Source organism: Leuciscus leuciscus (genome assembly GCF_965113295.1).
Source record: "Leuciscus leuciscus genome assembly, chromosome: 9".
NCBI lineage: Eukaryota > Metazoa > Chordata > Actinopteri > Cypriniformes > Leuciscidae > Leuciscus > Leuciscus leuciscus.
In genome coordinates, this window is record NC_138733.1 from 37,480,209 (window position 1) to 37,501,651 (window position 21,443).

At 38.6% G+C, this 21,443-nt stretch overlaps 2 protein-coding genes across 2 annotated transcripts; both read left to right on the forward strand.

Annotated features, from left to right (window-relative positions):
* The first annotated feature begins 6,087 nt into the window (after positions 1-6,087).
* LOC309505546 (claudin-4-like) lies at positions 6,088-9,781 on the forward strand. Its single transcript, XM_082178945.1, has one exon. It carries the CDS (start codon positions 6,181-6,183, stop codon positions 6,820-6,822), a length of 642 nt encoding a protein of 213 aa, XP_082035071.1. The 5' UTR covers positions 6,088-6,180; the 3' UTR covers positions 6,823-9,781.
* A 5,084-nt stretch (positions 9,782-14,865) lies between these two features.
* On the forward strand, positions 14,866-21,394 carry LOC309505842 (putative coiled-coil domain-containing protein 195; the record flags this gene model as incomplete). The annotated part of the gene is made up of 3 exons (XM_082179306.1): positions 14,866-15,100; positions 20,951-21,182; positions 21,265-21,394. 3 exons carry the CDS (start codon positions 14,866-14,868, stop codon positions 21,392-21,394), a joined length of 597 nt encoding a protein of 198 aa, XP_082035432.1.
* Between the last annotated feature and the right edge of the window lie 49 nt (positions 21,395-21,443).

The following is a 21,443-nucleotide window of genomic DNA, read 5'->3' on the forward strand; positions in this document are numbered from 1 at the left end:
GTGAAGGAGTAGACATAGCTCCAGACAGGAGCACATATCACATTATAGACCATAAGATCTATCACAGTTATTTACCGTATATAGTAAGTTAACTTTCTGTCAACCAATTAACAGTTTTTCACTGTAGCATTTTTACAGTCTTTTACTGTTAAAATCACGATAATTGTTTTACAGTGTGTATATTACGAGATCCAGAATAGGAGTAAAACAATAGAAATCAAAGGAGAGTCCCCATGTAGATACACAAACAAATGTGTTTCTTTGTGAGTGGGCGTGAAAGAGAGAGAGAGAGAGAGAGAGAGAGAGAAAGGACTACTGTGGTTAATCATATATTTTCTTTTTTGTAAGGACTGAAACAAATAATAAGGTTGTGCTAAAAATAACCCCTATCTGTCACACTGTAACTTGTCTGTCATGCTCTATTTTTATCCATCAGTAAATAATTAATGAAAAATATCCTATGAATTATTCTCTTGAACTAAAGTGTATCACAATAAAAAATATTTTATTGTGTAATGTCCTATTTATCACAGTGCAATGACACTACACTTTCTTAGCACTTGTCACTTTCTATTTTATTGCACATAATGGTTTTATTGTATTGTGTTGCATTGTATTGTATGATGTTGAATAGTGTATTGGCATCTGGAGGTTGCTCCACCAGAGTTTCATTGTACATGTACAGTGACAATAAAGATCTTAATAAAGATCTTAATCCAAACTTAAAGGGATAGTTCACTTTGAAATACATTTTTGGTATGTTTTAGCTTACCTCAAGGGCATCCAAGATGTAGGTGTCTTTTTTTCCGCAGTAGTTTCAATTTTGATATTTTTAGGTCAAACCGTTCTTGTCTGTCAGTCATATAATGCAGGTCTATGGTCATTATCTCAAAGAGCATGCACAGAGTCCATATTAAAACAATTCCCCGTCGTCCAAATTAAACAATTCCCCATCGTAAGTACACATTGATGGCCTAAGACACGAAACGAGCGGTGTGTGTGAGAAAACGAACAGTATTTATATCGTTTTTACCTCTTATACACAGCCATGTCCGAGTGATCTGATCTGACGTGTACGCAGACTGGTGCATAGATATATACACACTAGATGTCGCCTTGTCTACGGCAGTTCATTGGAACAAATGTCTTTAAGGCGACATCTAGTGTATATATCTATGCACCAGTCTGCGTACACGTCAGATCAGATCACTCGGACGTGGCTGTGTATAAGAGGTAAAAACGATATAAATACTGTTCATTTTCTCACACAAACCGCTCGTTTCGTGTCTTAGGCCATCAATGTGTACTTACGATGGGGAATTGTTTAATTTGGACGACGGGGAATTGTTTTAATTTGGACTCTGTGCATGCTCTTTGAGATAATGACCATAGACCTGCATTATATGACTGACAGACAAGAACGGTTTGACCTAAAAATATCAAAATTGAAACTACTGCGGAAAAAAAGACACCTACATCTTGGATGCTCTTGAGGTAAGCTAAAACATACCAAACATTTATTTCAAAGTGAACTATCCCTTTAAACTTAACCACTTTTCAACATTATCAACAAAATACAGGCAGAAAATTACAGACAATATTTTTACTTATAATATAGTATTATATAGATATTTTGAGACACTAATCCCATGGCGACCTCTAAACCTAACCCTAAACACACACACACACACACACACACACACAGACAGAGAGAGAGAGAGCACAATGAATTCTAAATTGTTCATAGAATTCTAAAATGTTTATTGTTCTATTTAGTATTTTTTTTTATATATAATTTGTTTTCATGTTCTACATTCACTATAAACATTACAAATACTCTGCCAATACATTGCAATGGCATGCCGATAAAGCACATTTTAATTCAAATATAATTAAAGCAGTACCAAAGTGTTTTAAATGATTTCGAAGTGCTCTCTGGCGGTATATAGTTTGGTGAGACGTAAGGAGTAAAATTGTGAAGGCGTGCATATTTCATTTGTGATTAAATATTTATGAGGAAGATTTAAAATTTTACTTCACAACAGACCATCAACACAGCCATTCCAAAATGATATAATCGCAGGACTGGAGACAATATCCCTACGAAACAAAGCTCGAACACAACTATTATTATTCCTAATGGGGGAAAGAGAGAAACAGATTTCATAGGAATAATCTACATTTTAAAATATATTAAACTAGAAAACAGTTATTTTAAATTGTAATAATATTTCACAATATCAATGTTTTTACAGTATTTTTTGATCAAATAAGTGCAGCCTTGGTGAGCAGAGGAGACTTCTTTATTTATATATTTTAACTTTATTTGTTTATCCTTTAGCCTCATCCAGATTCGAGTGAATAAAATTGACTTTTGGTGCCACTTATTTAACCAGTCCTGGAGAGTTTGTTTACTCTGCTTCTGAAACAATTGCTGGAATGTTATCTAACCAACAAGTTCTTCTATTTGACCTCAAGTTTTTTTCCCCTCCTTCTGGAATCTGTCAATTAGTGTGCCAAACAAAGACATCTTTCAAGACTGAACAATAACTGTTTTCTAAAGTTATGGACTTTGCTGGAACTGAACCACTAGAGGTCCCTAGCGGATCTGTTGATGCTTAAAAATAATATTGGGGATGCAGAGAGAGAGAAGATGAGAGTTCAAGCAGAGAATGTCTAATAGGAAGAGAATTGGCACTCTCTGGTTACTTCCGGTTTCTGGACTGGCTGCAGTAACACGTCTCTGTCCATGCGGGGGCGCTCGCAGGCAAGTGCTGAATGAATGGGAGTCTATGGGGTTTCACCTCTAGAATCCACTTTTCTCAGGATGTAATTTTTTGTCAAGTAATTTGAAAGTTGCATTCAAAAGGGGGGGCTAAGATAATACACTCAGTTGAAAATTGCATTTTTAAGTTCACTTATCTGTTCTAAAAATCCGTTCAAAAAATGTGATGACGTCACATATTTTCATTCTGCCAGAGGTGCTGCTTTACGGCAATTTCTGAGTCACTTCGGCACTTCCGCTTCATGGCTTCCTTTCTCGTGGCATCGCCAACGATAACACCAGCTGCTATTTGAGGTAAGGCTCTTTCGGTTAATACATGAGTTACAAAGAGTTCTAGTGAGCTAATGTAAAAAGGAAGATGCGAATGGATGAGGTGCCATCAAACCGGGTCTCTGGTCGTAATCAGTCGCAAGTCCGTCACTGACCAATCAGCATTCATTAGCAGAATGCTAGCGTGTTCCGGCCAACAACGGCCCAACCTGTAAGAAATCGAAAGGACATAAGTACTCATTCATTCGACTTTTGGACTATAATCTATATTGAACTTGCGGAATCAACAATAAAATCTGCCATAGTAACCATGGCGACAGACATGGACAACTGCATAACGTCTAGTGGCACAGTCACGCTGTTGTTGTTTCGTTCAAAAATAATGGACCATGGCAAGCAGACTTTGGGACAAAAGGAGAACTAAAACGAGGATCAATATCAGCGTGGTGTTTTCGAGATGCCGAGAGCTTCATGTCCGCGACAAACTTCGACTTGACAGAGACGCCGCTCTTGCATGCACTTTATTAGACAGGTGAGCAAATGTACATAAAACTAATCAATGTTATATTGCTCAACATGATGAAATGTTAGAATATGATCAGTATGTTATTCTAATGTTGATCTAGCTTACTGCTTGTCTCATTATAGCAAACAAACTAACACATAACATTATAACTATCAACACACTCAAATGCAGTTTAGTGTGATAGTATAGACCTATTGTAGCTTTAAAGGAACACTCCGACTTTTTGGGACTTTAGCTTATTCACAGTATCCCTCAGAGTTAGATAAGTCCATACATACCTTTTTCATTTCATGTAAGTGTTATTTGACGCACCCACCGCTAGCGTAGCTTAGCACAAAGACTGGATGTAAATGGATAATGGTAGCATACTAATCCCAATAAGTGACAAAATAATGCAAACATTTTCCGATTTACATGTTGTGATCTGTATAGTCACAGCGTATACAAATAACAAGGCTATATGAGACAGAGACCATTTTTAATCGTATAAATACTGGGAACTATATTCTCACTAGGCGTAGGAGCACAGCTACTTGGGCGGAGTGATTAGCGCAGCACACGAGACGCCCTGTGGTGAGGAGCAGAGAGTTCGTTTGTTTTGTTTACGGAACCATCAACTCGTGTGCTGCGCTAATCACTCCGCCCAAGTAGCCACTCTGCCCAAGTAGCTGTGCTCCTACGCCTAGTGAGAATATAGTTCCAAGTATTTATACGATTAAAAATGGTCTCCGTCTCATATAGCCTTGTTATTTGTACACGCTGTGACTATACAGATCACAACATGTAAATCGGAAAATGTTTGCATTATTTTGTCACTTATTGGGATTAGTATGCTACCATTATCCATTTACATCCAGTCTTTGTGCTAAGCTAGGCTAGCGGTGGGTGCGTCAAATAACACTTACGCACAGAATAACAGTGCAAATAACACGCACAGAAATGAAAAGGGTATGGACTTATCTAACTCTGGGGGATACTGTGAATAAGCTAAAGTCCCAAAAAGTCAGAGTGTTCCTTTAAATGTAGCTGTTCTTTGCATCTTTGCAGCATAAAAAAAAAAAAAAAAGCATGGTTTAGTTTCAAACACGAGGAGTGAAATGAAACCCCATAGTCCGGGTTAGTTGTAACATAGGCTGAGACCTAGGGTGAGATGTACTGTAACATCATGATATCCACCAGGGTGATAATGGATTATGTTCCACACTGACTTTTCAACATAATTTGTGTGTGTGTGTGTGTGTGTGTGTGTGTGTGTGTGTGTGTGTGTGTGTGTGTGTGTGTGTGTGTGTGTTAGTCATAGTAATTGGCCATAAAATTTAATTGTGAACACAAAAATGTCCCTTGATTCCTTCTTTTCCAAAATTTCTTTCTTTTTTACAGAATCTGTACAAGGATACATGGCAAATGCCATACAATTTTGCCACAGATCTTACACTCTCCTTGGTATTTTACATTAGGCTACTCTTTCTCTTCCAAGACCTAGGCATACTAAAATTCAAAGAAAACATTTAAATACAACAAAAAATGTGCATGAGGTAGGTTGTAACATGTTTAATTGACGTTACAACTAACCCAGAGTCTTGTAGCCATGAACAAGCTCACCTTACAGCTAACAGCCAAAACATTAGCACTAGCAACTTGCATGAAAAAATGTGATGTCATTACATTAATGCACCACTAGAGAGCACTCAAGCTTCTTGACTTAGATATATGTGCAAAGTAAGAGGAGAGAAGAGAGAGAATGCTGTGCATGTTGAGTGCTTCTCAAACAGAAGTCTGCATCCTACTGATGCTGTGTACTTCCTAGTCCAGGGAATTTTAATATGTGCAAAGGATTGTGGGTGATTTAAGGCTGCGAAGGATACATCCGATGGATACATCCGACATGCGTTCACATGAACACAAAAATATCCACACAGACACAAAAAACAATATAACTTTGAGTTTTAAAGCAGACATTGTCGTCACAAAAATAAATGAAGTAAAAAAGTTACTTTCTTACCTCAAAATGAGTTTTTCCTCTCTAAAATCTGCTGGCTGCATCTGAAATCGCATACTTCTCTACTACATAGTAGGCGAAAAACAGTATGTGACAAAAGAAGTATGTCCAAATTCACAGTACTCAAAAAAGATAGAAGTTGATCAGGTGAAGTGATATAGGTGATTTGTAACTTGTTCCTGATTGGAGTAATTGGAAGTGTTCCAACTGACCTGTGTTACAACCATCCCTGTTCTCCCCCTCTGCCATCCTATGCCTATGTTTTGTTAGCTACCGAACACCACAGACTTTTTCATGGACAACATTTTCCTAAAAAGTTTTTGACCAACACTTTTATTAGTAAGGTTCTGGAGTTGTTTTGCACTAGAGAACTAAACCATGTCAGTATTGATGTGTAAGCATACTATCTCCATAGCTCCCTATTCATGTCTCATCGTGTGAGGAAATAGAGGGATTTGTTATGAAACCATGGCAAAAACACAAAAGAATCCTCCACGTTTCAACCACAGTGTGTCTCTCCGCCCACAGCTGGAATGCAGTACAGCTGGTTTCCGTGATATGGAAAATAGTTCTGCTCCACGGTCCTGAATCAACACAGACATGGATATAAAAATTGAATTTGCTAGTTTCGGGCTGGCTAGTGCAGGCTGGTTTTGCACTATCCTTACAAGATTTCTACCAATGTGGAAAGTAAGTGGAACGGTGGAGAACACCACAACAACACTTCCATTGTACTGGGATGGAGTGTGGTTAAACTGGCAACACCACACAACTGGCAGACTTCACTGCACCTTCTATCAGTCTCTGCTGTCTCTGACGGAACATTTTACCACCTGGAAAATCCTCGTCATCATATCTATAGGAATTGGATCTATTGCCATGGCAGTTTACGGTATTGGGTGGATACGTTATCCTAAGAATATATTGTTTAAAGCTGCCTCCGGGCCATCGTTTGTTGTAAGCGGGCTGCCTTTACTGGTGGTGATCTCCTGGACTACACATTTAACTGATTCGAATGCCGATGTCTTATTAACACTGGAAAGGGGAGCTGCGATCTTCACTGGCTGGATGGGAATAGTGTTGCTTGAGGTGGGTGGAGGAGTGCTAAGCATTATTTGCTGTAGAGCAGTCCAGAAGCAGAGACAGGATGAAAGACAAGCGCAAACTTCAGAGCCAGGGGTTCAGTATCCACTCCACACCATTCATAGTACTACATTTATACAAAGCCCCCTTACCGGATGACTTCATTAACGGACTGAATTAGTATACTGTGTATCTAAGAACTTGTGAACACTTGTTGGTTATATATTTAATATTAGACAAAGACAACTCTGCTCTGGTTGATGATTCTGTGTTTGACAACTAACATTTTGAATTTTTCTTCTTCTTCTTTATGATCACCCTGTGATCAGATCTACACAGAATTGGTCGATTCATAAAAATTGTGGTAACACTTTATTTTACAGTGTCCTTGTTACACATGTTACATGTACTTACCATAGTAATAACAGTAAATTATGCATAATTACATGCAACTAACCCTCAACCAAACCCTAATCCTACCCTAACCCTATAGTGTAGTTGCTTAATATTACTCAGTACTTAAATAAATAATTACACTGTAACAAAAGTGTAACCAAATTTTTTTTGAATATCTCTCTATCTCTTTCTTTCATGTAAACATTCTTCTTCTTCTTCTGATATTTGCAGCAGACTAGACTCATTAGAGGCGTATTGGTGCCCTCCTCAGTTCATCTGAGGAACTACGTGTTATAGGATGACTTTATATATCCTTATATAAAGTCAAATTCAATTATAACAACTTTGGTAACACTTTACTTTGATGGTCCCTTTTGACATTCTGTTGACTATAAGTAACTCTGCAACTACATGTCAACTAACTCTCATTAGAGTATTAATAGACTGTCACTTTATTGGGATGGTCCTCAACAGATACTCTACTGACTATAAGTAACTTTGCAACTACATGTCAACTTCTAACATGTCTTCTACATTCTAACCCTAACCCTACCAGTCTACTAATACTCTAATGAGAGTTAGTAGACATGAAGGTGCGACATTACTTATAGTCAACAGAATGTGTTAAAGGGACCATCAAAATAAAGTGAAACCACAACTTTTAGTGTCTCATAGTTCTTAGTACCAAGAATTGATTTTAATGAATAATTTGTAACTCCAGATTCCAATAATTCTGAATACATGAGATTTCTTTCTGTACGATGGATGACACATTCCATTTTGTGGCACACAGTTTCTGCTTCTCCACACATGCATCTGCCATCTGGAGGCTTTCCAACCATTGTCAGCCTATTATTAAATGCTCAATGCCCCAATCTTAGTCTATTAATAACCACTCTAGCCCTCCTTCCCAAACTTATATTTGTTTAATGGATGTACAATGGTTGTACAGACAGCTCTGGAGCTCCCATACTATCCTTTACATTTTTTCCCACATGTGTCACATCACTTTGGAGGTTCTTTTCCTAAAGTGTTCTGATAAATTCTGTTCAAGAACTCTCTGCATTTGAGACCTCTGTTCACATATACCTTGAAAATCATAGTCTATGTCAGTGTTAATATGGTGGAACATTTATCTGTACATGTGTGCCATGTATTTTTGGAATTCGCACCAGAGTTGTCAAAGGCCATTTTGGGCTGTTTACTTCTACCTATCTCTGATCTCATCTATTTTCTTTGCAATCCTTTTCGCCTCTGCTGTTTCTGAAAGGTTGAAAGGTTGTATCGTCCATGTCATGTAGCATTTGTTTGCTACATGTTTGAGCATGATTTATTCTTTTCATATATGTTCATATCAGTCTGGTGATTTACTATTGCCTGTTAATGGCCGATGTTTTTAAAAAAAATTTTAGAACGTTCATTGAGGTCCACTTATAATTTCAGCAAGTTTTTATTACATCAAATTACACATGTAGAATTGTTTTGAAAACGTCCGATGTTGAAAAATGGCAACCAGTGAATGGCATCCCTATCCTTGCTCCTCACACCCGCCACGAACCCAGAGCCAGTGCCAAAGCCCACCATGGACCACAAGCACAAGCCCACTGCAAACCCAGAGCCAGAACCTGCCAAGTCTTTCCAGGTATGTGTGTCGGCCCCAATGTCCGTCCTGGAGCTCGAGCCTGAACCAGTGTTCGTTCCGGTGCCTGAATCTGTACTCGCCATGAGCATAAACCACAAGCCAGAGCCCACCGCAGACCCAGAGCCGAAGCCTGCCAAGTCTGACCCTGAGGGAGTGCTGGTGGTTTGACATCGTGGAGCAGAGCTCCACTCATCCTCATGCCTTTGAAGTCTGTACCTCCTCATGATCTCCTTGATACCCTGATTCCCCTCTACATTTCAACCATTGTCACCACTGTTGGTCTCGTCCAGTCCCAAGTCGTCTTTGTTGACATTGGCGACGAGTCATCCAAGTAATCCCGCCTCGTCCAGTGGTTCCTCCATGCTACCCTTGGTGTGTGGGTCCCTCAGCTCCACCTCTAGCCTCCGAGCCCTGGATTCCACCTCAACCCTCGGACCCATAGACTCGACCTTGGCTCAATGTTCCCTCGGCTTCACCGTGGTCCGTCATGCCTCAGGCTTCACCAAGCTTCCTCGTCCCTTCGGCTCCATCACTCCTTCATCTCCTCCCTGGCTCCTCCTTCCATCCACTCCCCCTTGGATTATTCTGTCAGCCATCTCCTGTCACAGTGTTGGGAGCCATCGTACAGGAGGGGGGAGTAATGTCACAGACTGCTTTTCCCATCATCCTCCCTGGTACCTAACCACGCACAGCTGGAACTCATCTAGCCCTCATTACCAGCACTATATATAGCACACACACTCCCTCAGTCATGGTCTGACCTTGTCTGATGCTACAGGCTCCAAGTCCTCTTACTTGCTGTATGTTCCTGACTATCTCAATATACTGCTGTAACCTGATCCAAGGCAATCTCCAGTCATCCAAGTCATCTTCCAGTCCTCACATCATCCAAGTCATCCGTTGCCTCAGCGTTGTTCCCTTGTGTGTGTGTGCTCCAACGATTCTGTAAGACAAAGACTCAAAGTTAACAATAAAAAAATCGATCTCATATGCTAACAATCTCAAGTATCATCATCACTTACTTGTTTATGGATTGTGTCCCTGCCATATCTGCAAATAAACCTACCTGTTTGAGTTTTACCTCAGTTTTGGTCATTTTTTCCAAGCCAGAGGATAATCCAGTCAGCAACAGTAGGGTAATTAATCATCTTTATTTATATTTGATCATGTATTTTTGAGTAATTATAACATTATATTAGCGTTTAAACAAAGACACTACGGAAAGGTTTTTACCTTGCTACGTAGATGAAACATTTGCCAACTGTGAAACATTTATGTGTATTATGCTTTATAAATCTCGGTTGTGACAAATAAAATTTAAGTTAACAGTTATCTCCCCAGTGAAGGCCTCATCGACACAACAGCCAATGGCACTGATCCTCAACAAACCCGTCTCCATACTGGCATGACTCCGATCTTCAACCAGATGGAACTGGATAATATTCTGATTGTTCCAATCCAATCTGACTTCTGACCTTTAATGCTGCCTGAATCATAATCACACACTGTTCGTTCGTTGGCCAGAGGAGAACTGAGCGACTGAGTCTGGTTTCTCCCAAGGTTTATTTCTCCATTCTGTCACTGATGGAGTTTTGGTTCCTTGCCACTGTCGCCTTTTGCTTTTAGCTTGCTTAGTTGGGGACATTAAATCTAACATTTAATTTAATATTCAACAATAATAATGATCTGCTTGCATTGACACCATTATATGAGAACCGAACTGAGCTGGACGATGACATCACGGTTTACTCCAGAGTGGCTATATATATAAATGAACTAAATTAATAACTTTTTTATAACAAAAATGAAACATCTCTGAACTTACTTAAGCTGGACTATGACGCTATTTTCTTCTGAAAACAAACTTTGTTGCATTATTTTCCCTGTTATCTCTGTAAAGCTGCTTTGAAACAATCTGTGTTGTAAAAAGCGCAATATAAATAAATGTGACTTGACTTGACATAGTTGACAGGATAACTAATGCTTTTTTGTGTAACAACAAAACAACAACAAATTATGAATGAATGTACAACAAATTATGTCTGTGTAACTTCGGATAATTTATTTTCTTGTTTTCTGTCAAGAAGACAAAAACGAGAAAACTAATTATCTAAAAGGTACACGGACCTACTGTAGAAACTGTTAATTTATCACATATTCGACCCTTTTCATGAACATAAATAAACAAATCTCGCATCGTTTTTTCAAAGTTGTATTTTTCTTTTCATCACACTTTGTTCTAATCTGCCAAATGGAAACACAATAAACCAAAATTGATAAACAGCTTGAATATTCGATCTCCACATGCGCGGGAATAAAACTCCCTGATTGGTCAACCAAAGATCAAGCCGTGCTGTCATCAGTTCTTACTCAGCTCCGCACAACAGAAGAATAGTCATCTGATACAGTTGTACGAATTAGTTTATTGTAACTACATTTAGGGCCCTATCTTACACCCAGTGCAATTGACTTTGTACACCGACGCATGTATCATTCCTATTTTGCACCCGACGCACAGTGGACTTTTCACTCCACAGACGCACTTCGGTAAATTAGGAAATGAACTTGCGCTCCCGAGGGCGGTTCGGCGAAAAGAGGAGGCGTGTTCCGGCGCAAACGTTCCCTGGTGCTATTTTGCAGTTTCAGAAAACAATTCCGCCACAGACCAGGAAAAACCTAGTCTAAAGTCAGTGGCGCGCTTTCAGTGGCGCGTTCAGAAGCTATTTTAAGGGTGCATGCTTGGCCATAATGTAGCGTGTGCACAGACGCAGCAGTTGACATTATTGCAAACCATACATAATTAATTACAAGGAAAAATATTACCACACAAAGGAAATCATTGTGGTGTCCATGAAAATGTGAAAAAATAGACATAAATCTAGCTTATACATTTATCCAAATTATTATATGCCTATTTAACCGAAGCTTATTTGGGTTGATTTCTCCCATCCCCATACAATGTCACTTCTCTGTGTTTTACGGCCCTGACGAGAACGTCGGTTTCCTCAGCTGTGAACCGCTCATGGCGTGCGCCTGGCAAATCCGCCGTTATAATAGCAATCCGCCATGGAACAAGCGCACCTGCTCTTAAAGGGAATGTGAGATGATGCTCTGATTGGTTTATTTCACGTTACACCCAAACCACACCTGATGTAGCTACTTCAGACCAACCCATTTTAGATATGCGTCGGGTGCAAGAGTCATTTATCCCACCGGTATAACAGCAACAGCGCCTGAGATCCGCCCACAAAAGTTACTTGCGTTTCGCGTTTGATACTTGCGTTTCAGATCGTTAAAATAGGGCCCTTAATCTCTTTCTCATCAAACAGCCAGACTAATAAATGGCTTGACACAAACTGTACCGGGGCAGAGCCTAGAAAGAGTTTTCTTCTGTGTACACATAAAAGTGTCAAATATCAGGGAAAATTTGATTTCTCAATTCATGACCCTTTTAAATGTTTTTATTTATTGTAATGTTTTTGTGATTTCACTAGGAGGCACTTTGCCTAAGGTTCACATCTGGTGATAAAATACATGTTGTCACCTTTCATGCCATTTATTATGTATAATACACATGAGATGAAATACTTGTGTACATATATATATATCGTCCTTTTGTATAATATGTTTAATTGTATTTTACAGAGTTGTTTACAATTAGTTCTATTATTGATGTTATTGTTTTACCTTCTTCTCTAGTTTTAGGCCTTCTAAAAAATAAATAAAAAATGAATCAACTGGTTTATATTTTCAGTAGACCAACAGATCAAAAGTTTGAATATATATATATATATATATATATATATATATATATATATATATATATATAACTATGTGTTTTTATTTGTTGGGCCAGGAAGCAACCATCTAGAAACCAGAAAACCCTAAACACACTAAAACACGCAGAACACCTTAGCAACCACGTGGAATTGCCTTGGCAACCACATACATCAGTATATAAATAATGTAATACAATGAGACAAAATAAAATGTCACACTACATTTGGTTGGTGAAAGATTTTGTATAGGACATTTACATAATGTATTTACAATGGTTGCCTCACAATAATCTGCTGTTGTCATCACAACCATGTACACACACACACTGGTACAATTTTCAAGCCATGGATAGCAAGGCTAGTGTTTGGGTGATAGGGTTTCTCTCCCACACAGACAGCCTCATGCAAGATTCAGAATCTAGCATTCACACTAGAGAATCAGATATCTCTTGTTAACAACATAGTGTTTTGGTATTCAATATTGTGTGTGTGAGTGAGTTCTACATTATGGGAATAAAATTATCCTACATTATGGGAATAAAATGTCCCCACAAAGATGGCAATATATACGAAATCCTTGTCCCTGTGGGAAAATGTTTTGGTCACCCATAAGGAAACCCACTTATAAATTATACTAAGTGATGTTTTTTTTTTTTTTTTTGGAAAATATAAACATGCAGAAAGTTTTCTGTGATGGGTAGGTTTAGGGGATAGAAGTTAGGGGAGAGAATATACAGTTTGTAAAGTATAAAAACCATTATGTCTATGGAAAGTCCCCATTAAACATGGGAACCCAACATTTACTTATGTGCAAAAAGAAAAGAGAAATAAGTATAGCATTTCTTGTTTGTCAAATGTGGTAATTTTTCAAACTACCGTCTGCTGTCTTTGATTAAATTGTGATCACAGTAGTGTGAAGAAAAAAAACAAAAAACATTAAAGCAGCAACAACTGCATACTGATCTTAGCCATTTTGTGCTTATGTATATTAGGGCAATTTTCTGTAATTTTCCCCATTGTATGTTCCTTTGCAACCTTTTATTTGATGTGTATTCGTTAGAATGAATTCTTTGTTAGACTCAAACACAGTATTCTTTATTTTTATGCTTGTGCTATAACTAAAGGGCAATATCTTTAACCTCTGTTTTATGTTGCTTTGGCAAATGCATATTCATTGGACCTCATAATGACACTGGATAATTGTGTATGAATAACACACAATTTCTTTAAGGGTGCTAATTACCGGTAATTAGCCATGGTTGAGGTTGGTTTCTATTGATCACCTCTTCCTCTCTTTTCAGACAAATACAACATGTTTACGTCTATAATTTCTGTTGCTAAATATTTTTATTTATATTTTTATTAATAAGTCTCAACATGAAATATAAAATAATTGAAAACTTATTTCAATAGCAATAAATCCCAAATATACTTGAATGCATACTTGGACCATATTAATTATAGGAAGTACTCCTGCCATGAAAGTAGAGTGATAGTAGGTTAATTATCTGTCTTAGCACTGAGAACAGAATGAGTAAGAATGAATATATAGAAGAGACACGTAAATAAATAAACTGAATGAATCAACATATTTAGGTGGTGACTGCTTTAGTTTTAATAAATGCATAACTACAGTGGTTGTTCTAAATGATACAGCCACAAATATATATGCATAGCACTACTGTAACCTTTAACAACAAATGGAAGACATCTTTTGACATGACCAGTGAAAAGGATCATATACGACGACACCAGCATATATGGAAAGCGAGAATATAAATATTAAGACCATCAAAATATTTTTTTGTTAAATCAACATTCAAATGGCAATTGTTACTTCTACTCTTCAGAGAGACGTAAAGGGGACATGTAATAAGGACATGCTTTTGGGTAACTTTTCCATCCTAGATTTGTTGCTACTTGTTGACTGACCTGATGAATTTTTTAAGCTCCTAGGGAGGCGCATCAGTTACCTCTGAATCTATCGCAGATCTTCATCTCTGTCTGATGACAAATTAATTGCCTTTGTCCTCTCAGAGAAAGAAATTCAATCAGGATGTTCTTATAGCCAAGTGTTCCATGTCTATTTTGTTTATCTGTATGAGTATTTTTCCTCTATGTGCACTATTCCAGGCAGAGTCAACAACCGAAACTCAACACTCTGTCTGTGATTAATAAAACATTGTACCGAGGCCCAAAAGGCCAAACACCTGAACGCTTTCAGCTGTATAAGTGGTGAAAGGCGACATAATCTCCCCGGGACAAGATTTGGACTGAGATTGAAAGGCACTGTGGGAGAGGTCCAATATAAGGGAGTGGAAATAGGACTCTTTATTCTGCACTCGAATGGGCAGCCGCGACAGGTGAGACGGATAGTCTGGAAGCATGGAGAGTGGACAGAGCTTGGTGAAGGTGATCTCAGAAATGCAGAATGAGATCAGAAAGCTAGAGAACGAAAACCAAACACTCCGTGGGCAGCTCGGCCGACCAACATCGGCTTCGGACTCAGTGAAGCCATGTGCATTATCTACTCAGCAGAAGGACGGGTCACAGGAAAGCTTGACCCATGCCAACCTGAGACGGAACGTGTCTGCACCAGAACTTGAAGGACAGTTCAAAGGTAAATATCTGGTGTTACTCAAACTTTAATAAGCATGTGCCACATCTTAATTCTGACGAATGCAAATAAGCAGCTTGACTGTAAAAACTTACAATTGCTATTAGCTAGTTTATCTACCTGACCTGACTAAACAAGGCTTACTCATAGGTGGTTATATCATTCTTTTGACCAACAATAAAATAGTTTTGAAATAAAACTTGTTAACTTAGATATTACCTTATTTTATATTTACATACATTGCACAATATATGTATGTATATATATATATATATATATATATTATGGCATGACGTTCAGGAAATTATTGTATTTATAATATGAAATTTGAGGATATGGAATATAACTCTGAATATGTGGACTGGAACTCTGAATAAATGGAATGAAACTGAATATATGGAATTAAACTTGAATAAATGGAATGAAACTGAATATGGAATGGAACTGAATATATGGAATGAAACTTGAATATATGGAATGAAACAATGTATGGAATGAAACTTGAATATATATATATATATATATATATAGAGAGAGAGAGAGAGAGAGAGAGAACAGAAGTGTGAATATATGGAATGAAACAGAATATATGGAATGAAAGTGCAAATTTGACAGTACTTAATGAATAATATATACTGTAGCTAGATATATCCTTGTTATCAGAGTGATATTCCATGACTTCTGAATTCCATGACTTTAAACATGTCATTCCCAGAAATGTTCCAATACTTTGTTGAACTAGAAAACTTTTTTTGAAATAGCTAGTCATACTCCATACAACACAGACAGTTTGGAGTCTACATCCCATCATCTTGAGGATCATATTTTCATTATTGCAACATTGATAATGATTATGAGTAATTGTGTTCATCAAAATGTTGCTGAAAACATTATGCATCATTATCGAAGAAATGTATGAATCTCTAAGGGAGATGTTGGCTGAAATAGCACTCCAGGTAGAAGCTGATATACAAGTGCATGTTATGCCCATTTGGAGTGCACATTCTGCATCAGTTATAGATAGGGGCTCCTGTGGGGTGGAATGCATGTTTCTTTCTGTATTTATGTATGCCTGATAAGCAGGAACTTCCAGGCCTGTGAGGTTCACGGCATTCAGTCTTCCGTGATGAAATAGTTAATTAATTTCTTCATTAGTAGAAATGCACTGAATAAAGTTAACAGTATTTTTCCCAGTACATGCATTACTGTAGCTCATCATTACTTAGGATTGCTGCTACTTTGTTAGTTCCATTCTATATATTCAAGTTTCAGTCCATATATTGAAGGTCATTCCATATATTCAGAGTTTCATTCATATATTCAGTTTCATTCCATATATTCAGAGTTTCATTCCATATATTCAGAGTTTCATTCCATATATTTGGAGTCCCATTCCATATATTCAAAGTTTCATTCCATATATTCAGAGTTTCATTCCATATATTCAAACTTCATATTATAAACACAATAATTTCCTGAACGGCATGCCATAATGTGTGTATAAATGTATGCACTGTGCATATGAAACCATAGCAGACCCTAAGGCAGGGGTGGGCTGCTCTGGCCTAGGGTGAATCTCATTCAGCTCCCTAGCTTGTGAATGAGTATATTGTGTACAAAAATTCAGACACTGGTATGGACCCTGACTCACTAGTCACTACACATTGGGACACTGATGGCTCTATTTCTGGCGACATGGCAACGTCCTCATTGTACAACGTCACTACTGCTATATTTATGAACAACTGCAGCACATATGTCTTTCTGACATTATTTGGTTGTTATTTATAAGTACATTATGATAAATACTTTGATTGTTACATATCCCTGCAACATTTCATTTGTAAATTAATAATAAATGTTTGCTAGATTTTGTTCATTACCTGTCTAGCTATGTATGTTTATGCTGAAACATAATTATACAACGGTTTGTTTTTTAAATGAAGTTCCAAACGTAGGTCCGGGAGGAGCCTAAAACATTCAGTCCCGTCAATCATCATTACGAGCGTACTATATAAGCAGCAGACATCGCGTCATCCCATTGACAAATACGAAGTACAGCTCTTTACCTGTGACAAGCCCCATACTTCCACCAACAAACTTAGCCCAACAAATCCACACCTTCCTAGCACCCTCAGCTACATCTGTTGACAACATTGCTCCCCCGAAACAGCCCCACCTGCCACCCACCTCAGATTTGCTCAGCCTCGCCCATAACTCGCCATTCCTTCCAATTTCCCTCCTGCTTCCTTTCCAACCATCCCCGAAGTGGTCTCCAGCGTGAAGTTGCCTTCGCAAACAGGAACCTCTCCGGCACCTTCTCATTCCGCAAAAAGATTGCCTTCGCTCCCTGGACTGTGCTACATTTTCTGTTATCCTCAAAGATTTACCATCTAATTCAAATCACATCCTCTCCTTGTACTAGCACTTGTACAAAATATTCTGAGGTAATCTGTTCAGTCTTTCCAAACAGATGAAACGAACTGAACAATTACCTATCCATCATCGCTGACTTATCATTGTCATTCGGTGGCAGTCATTTCTAAACTTACCACAAATAATTTTCTGCAAAATGTGCAATGAGAGTCATGCATTGTAATCAATGCCCATATTGGTAGCCCTGGACTTTGAACTCTACAACAGAGTTTTCCTGGGGTGCCGCAATATTTTATGTGCCATCTGTAGGTCCATCGATCATTAGTTCCATTCTTGCCCTCAAATCCAAAACCCCTCAAAATCTCAGCCATCCTTCATTGATGTTAAATCCACCTCATACATGCCACAATCATGTATCGCTCTCTCTTTTTTGGAAAACAAAAAGGACGTTTTTCTTCTAGTTCAAATCGCCAGGTCTGTAACAATTGCAATGATTTGCATTGTTTCAGACAAAGATGCCGTTTTTTGCATGTTTATCATTTTTGTGGCGGGTCGCATGTGTCTGTCCCATGTACAAATCTTCAGCAAAAAACAATAAAGACAAAAAACAAAATACCACTCTTCTCCTGTTAATGTCCCTCGCTTCACATGAGCTAAAAAAAACATTCCAACAAGCACTTTCTGGTTTACAAAAAGGTTTCGATCCCAGGTTAGAAAGCCTACCAGACGCAACTTTCATTTGTAATAATTAACAATCTGCACTGGGACAATCCGGACACTGTAGACTCCCTCCTTGCAAAGGAGGTGGATTCTAACTTTATGATCAGCCCATTCGATCCCCCACCCCATTCCACGTCTACTGCGTTAACCCCATTGGAATAGCAACAAGAACGTTTTCAGGAAAAAAAGTGCATAATTATCAATCTCTCCACTCCTCACAACTGCTTCATCCCAAGCATCAATAGCCTCATCCCTCTGTCCGAGATCTCTTTGAGCTATCACACCATAGACCAGGCGATTTAGCTAATTAAATCTATTGGTCACAGAGCCTGGTTAGCTAAAATCGACATCACGTCAGCCTTCAAAGTTATGCCATTAAACCCTGATTTCTGTCATCTCTTTGGAGTGTGCTAGGGTAACAAAAAAATTTTTTCGCCGGACGTCTGACGTCTGGATGTAAACGCAGCCCAAAAATCTTTGACATGCTATGTGAAGCTGGATCCTTTCAAACAATCACGTATCCCTTACCTCATTCATTTACTCTATATCTTACAGTCTCACCAAGCAAAAATCCCCCAGCTGCCCACCTCACCACCGTTCAAAAAGGTTTTTTTTTCAGATATAGGTATCCCAAAACCAAGGGACCTGCCCTCGAGTTCCTTGGAATTAATCTCGATTCAGTCAAATTCCAGGCTTTGCTGCTAAAATAATTGTTTTACAGAATCATAAGCATGATCCTAAACCTTACCTCCACCTCCACTTTTCATCCTCTACGGATTCCTCAAACGTTCCGAGTTTACCTGCAACTCCAAATCCGATCCCCAGATACATTATTCTTTCTTTGATCTTCAGGTCCTGGAAAGCGACACAATCTGATTCAACATTAAGCACAGCAAAATAGATCAACTAATGCACGGACACCCAATATCATTTTTTAATCTACCCACCCCTCTTTAGCCTTACCAGTCCATTCCTCTATTTTTAGCTCACAGAAGTTCCCGAATCCGTTCTCCTACTGAACCCCTCTTCGTCAATGACAATAATAACCCCATCTCCAGACATTGGTTTCTAAAACACCATAAATCCATTCTAGTCAGATCAGACATCCCAGCAAACCAATTCTCCAGCCATTCTTTCCACATGCAACTTCAGAATTAAAACTTTTGGCCGATGGTCTCCAAATGCTTTTCAATCATATATCAGAACAAACCTTTCCCACATTAGACAAGCCCATTATACCTATTCAATAATCTAGTCTTTGTGCACCTGTTCGATATTAATTAACAAACTCTACCCGCCCACCTAAAACTTTTAGCAATTGTCAGCCGCAGCAGTGATGTCAGCCACCGCTCTATCAGTTTCATTTAATAAAAAAATATTTTTTTAAAACTTGGAGCTCGAACCGAGCCTCAGGAAAAATCTTTTGCATGTCATGATGTGTTTGTGTTGGCTCACGATTATGTTTAGAAGCTAAAGTTTAACCCTTTTGTTTAAAGGAGCATTTCACCCGTGGGAACATTAATCTTTATTGAAAGTGGGTCATATATGTAGTCGAAATGTAACATAAATTTCGAATTTGGTGCCTTCTTGACCGAGGAAAGACAGAAAGTAACTTTACGCATTTGTATGGAAGACAACAACTCCCACAATGCACCACATTGCACAGCTCCGCAAGCCACTCCAACTAATCCAGTTCACAACACAAACGTCCGTGTCCTCGTCTGATTCAGAGATTGTGTCCAGGAGAAATTGGCTTCATTGAAATTCTTTGCAGCAGACAGAGTGAGACACACAGTGAGAGCACCGGCGGGCGCCACCAGTCCGCCCCAGCTCGAGCCAGTCCGGGCTCCTCGTCCGTGACAGGCAGGTCTTCTGCCTCCTGTTCCTCCATCAGCCTCAGCTGCTCTTCAGTATATTGCGGCTCATAAAGGTAGCCACGAACATCTGATTTGAGCATCAGACTTTCGAAATCCTCTTCTTCGATATCATTACCTTCCGCCATTGTCGTAACTTCACATCTGGCTCCACAGCGCCTGTTATCTTAGGTTCCAAACAAGATGGCGGATATTGCTTTTAGTTTCTGCAAGTGAAGTCCCACCCACTGATCTGTAATAGGTCTGTAGCGTGAGTGGGTCCCACCCCCTGGAAAAATGAGGAGCGAGTGTTTGAAGTCTCAACCCCTCTACAAAGATATAGGACTTCCTGCTTAGAATGATGCAAAATTACTATTTTTACATCATAAGCAGGAACTGCAACACTGAAATCCGTATTTCTCCCGTCTCAGGGGAAAATGAGGTGTTTCTAACGATACAAAGCTTAATGCAAATGGGTGAAGTGTCCCTTTAAAAGGGAACGACGACGCTCCCTGGTTTTCACGGTGCATTGTGAGACTTTTTTAGGAAGTGAACGTTTCAGTACACTGGAAGCATCTTGCAATTAAGACCTTAAAATGACGACTCCCTGATCAGTCCCCTGATTACTGAACTAGGGAGCTGATTGAGATGCACCCTGAACCTAATCAAAAACACCAACCTGTGATCTTCAAGTAATCCTGAAGACTTTTGAGGTGTGCTTGAACAGGGTTATACAGTGGACCTCAAGGGCCAGAGCTATCATTCATGACTAATGTATTGATGAAAATGATACAGAAGTTAATACATTATCTCTTTCCAAACAAGTAATGTATTTTTAGTCAAGTATTGGTTATAATTGATCAAAAGTATATTATGTACATGCTTTTCTGATTTCTTTCTATAGAAAACATTATTATGACCGTGCGGAGATACTCCATATCCTCAAATTTCATGAACGGCTCTCGAAAGAATGAGATTTTGCACAAGCCAAGGCTATATGAGGAGACTGTAAACAACAATAAATGGACAAAATTACATGATGGCTCACTTGGGCTTCCTTCTATTGCATATTCAAAACCAGACATAGAGAAATTAACCAACAGGCATTCCCTTCAGGAGTTTGTCAACAAAAACAGGTGAGTTAGGCTTTAGTGAGTAGCTTTGTTTGAAATATTGATTTACTAATTTGTATGCTAATCATTTTATTTAACATTTTAGAGCCAAAGTCAAGACGGTAACTTTCCTGTTGCCTGTGGATGATATTTATACCAATCGACCTGTACTGGCCGATCACCTGCCTGAAAGGAGCACCTGTGAACTCAAAACAATAGCTGAAACGGACTCGTGAGGTCCAAACTAATAGCAGGAAATACAGAAACGCCTGTGAAAGGAATGTT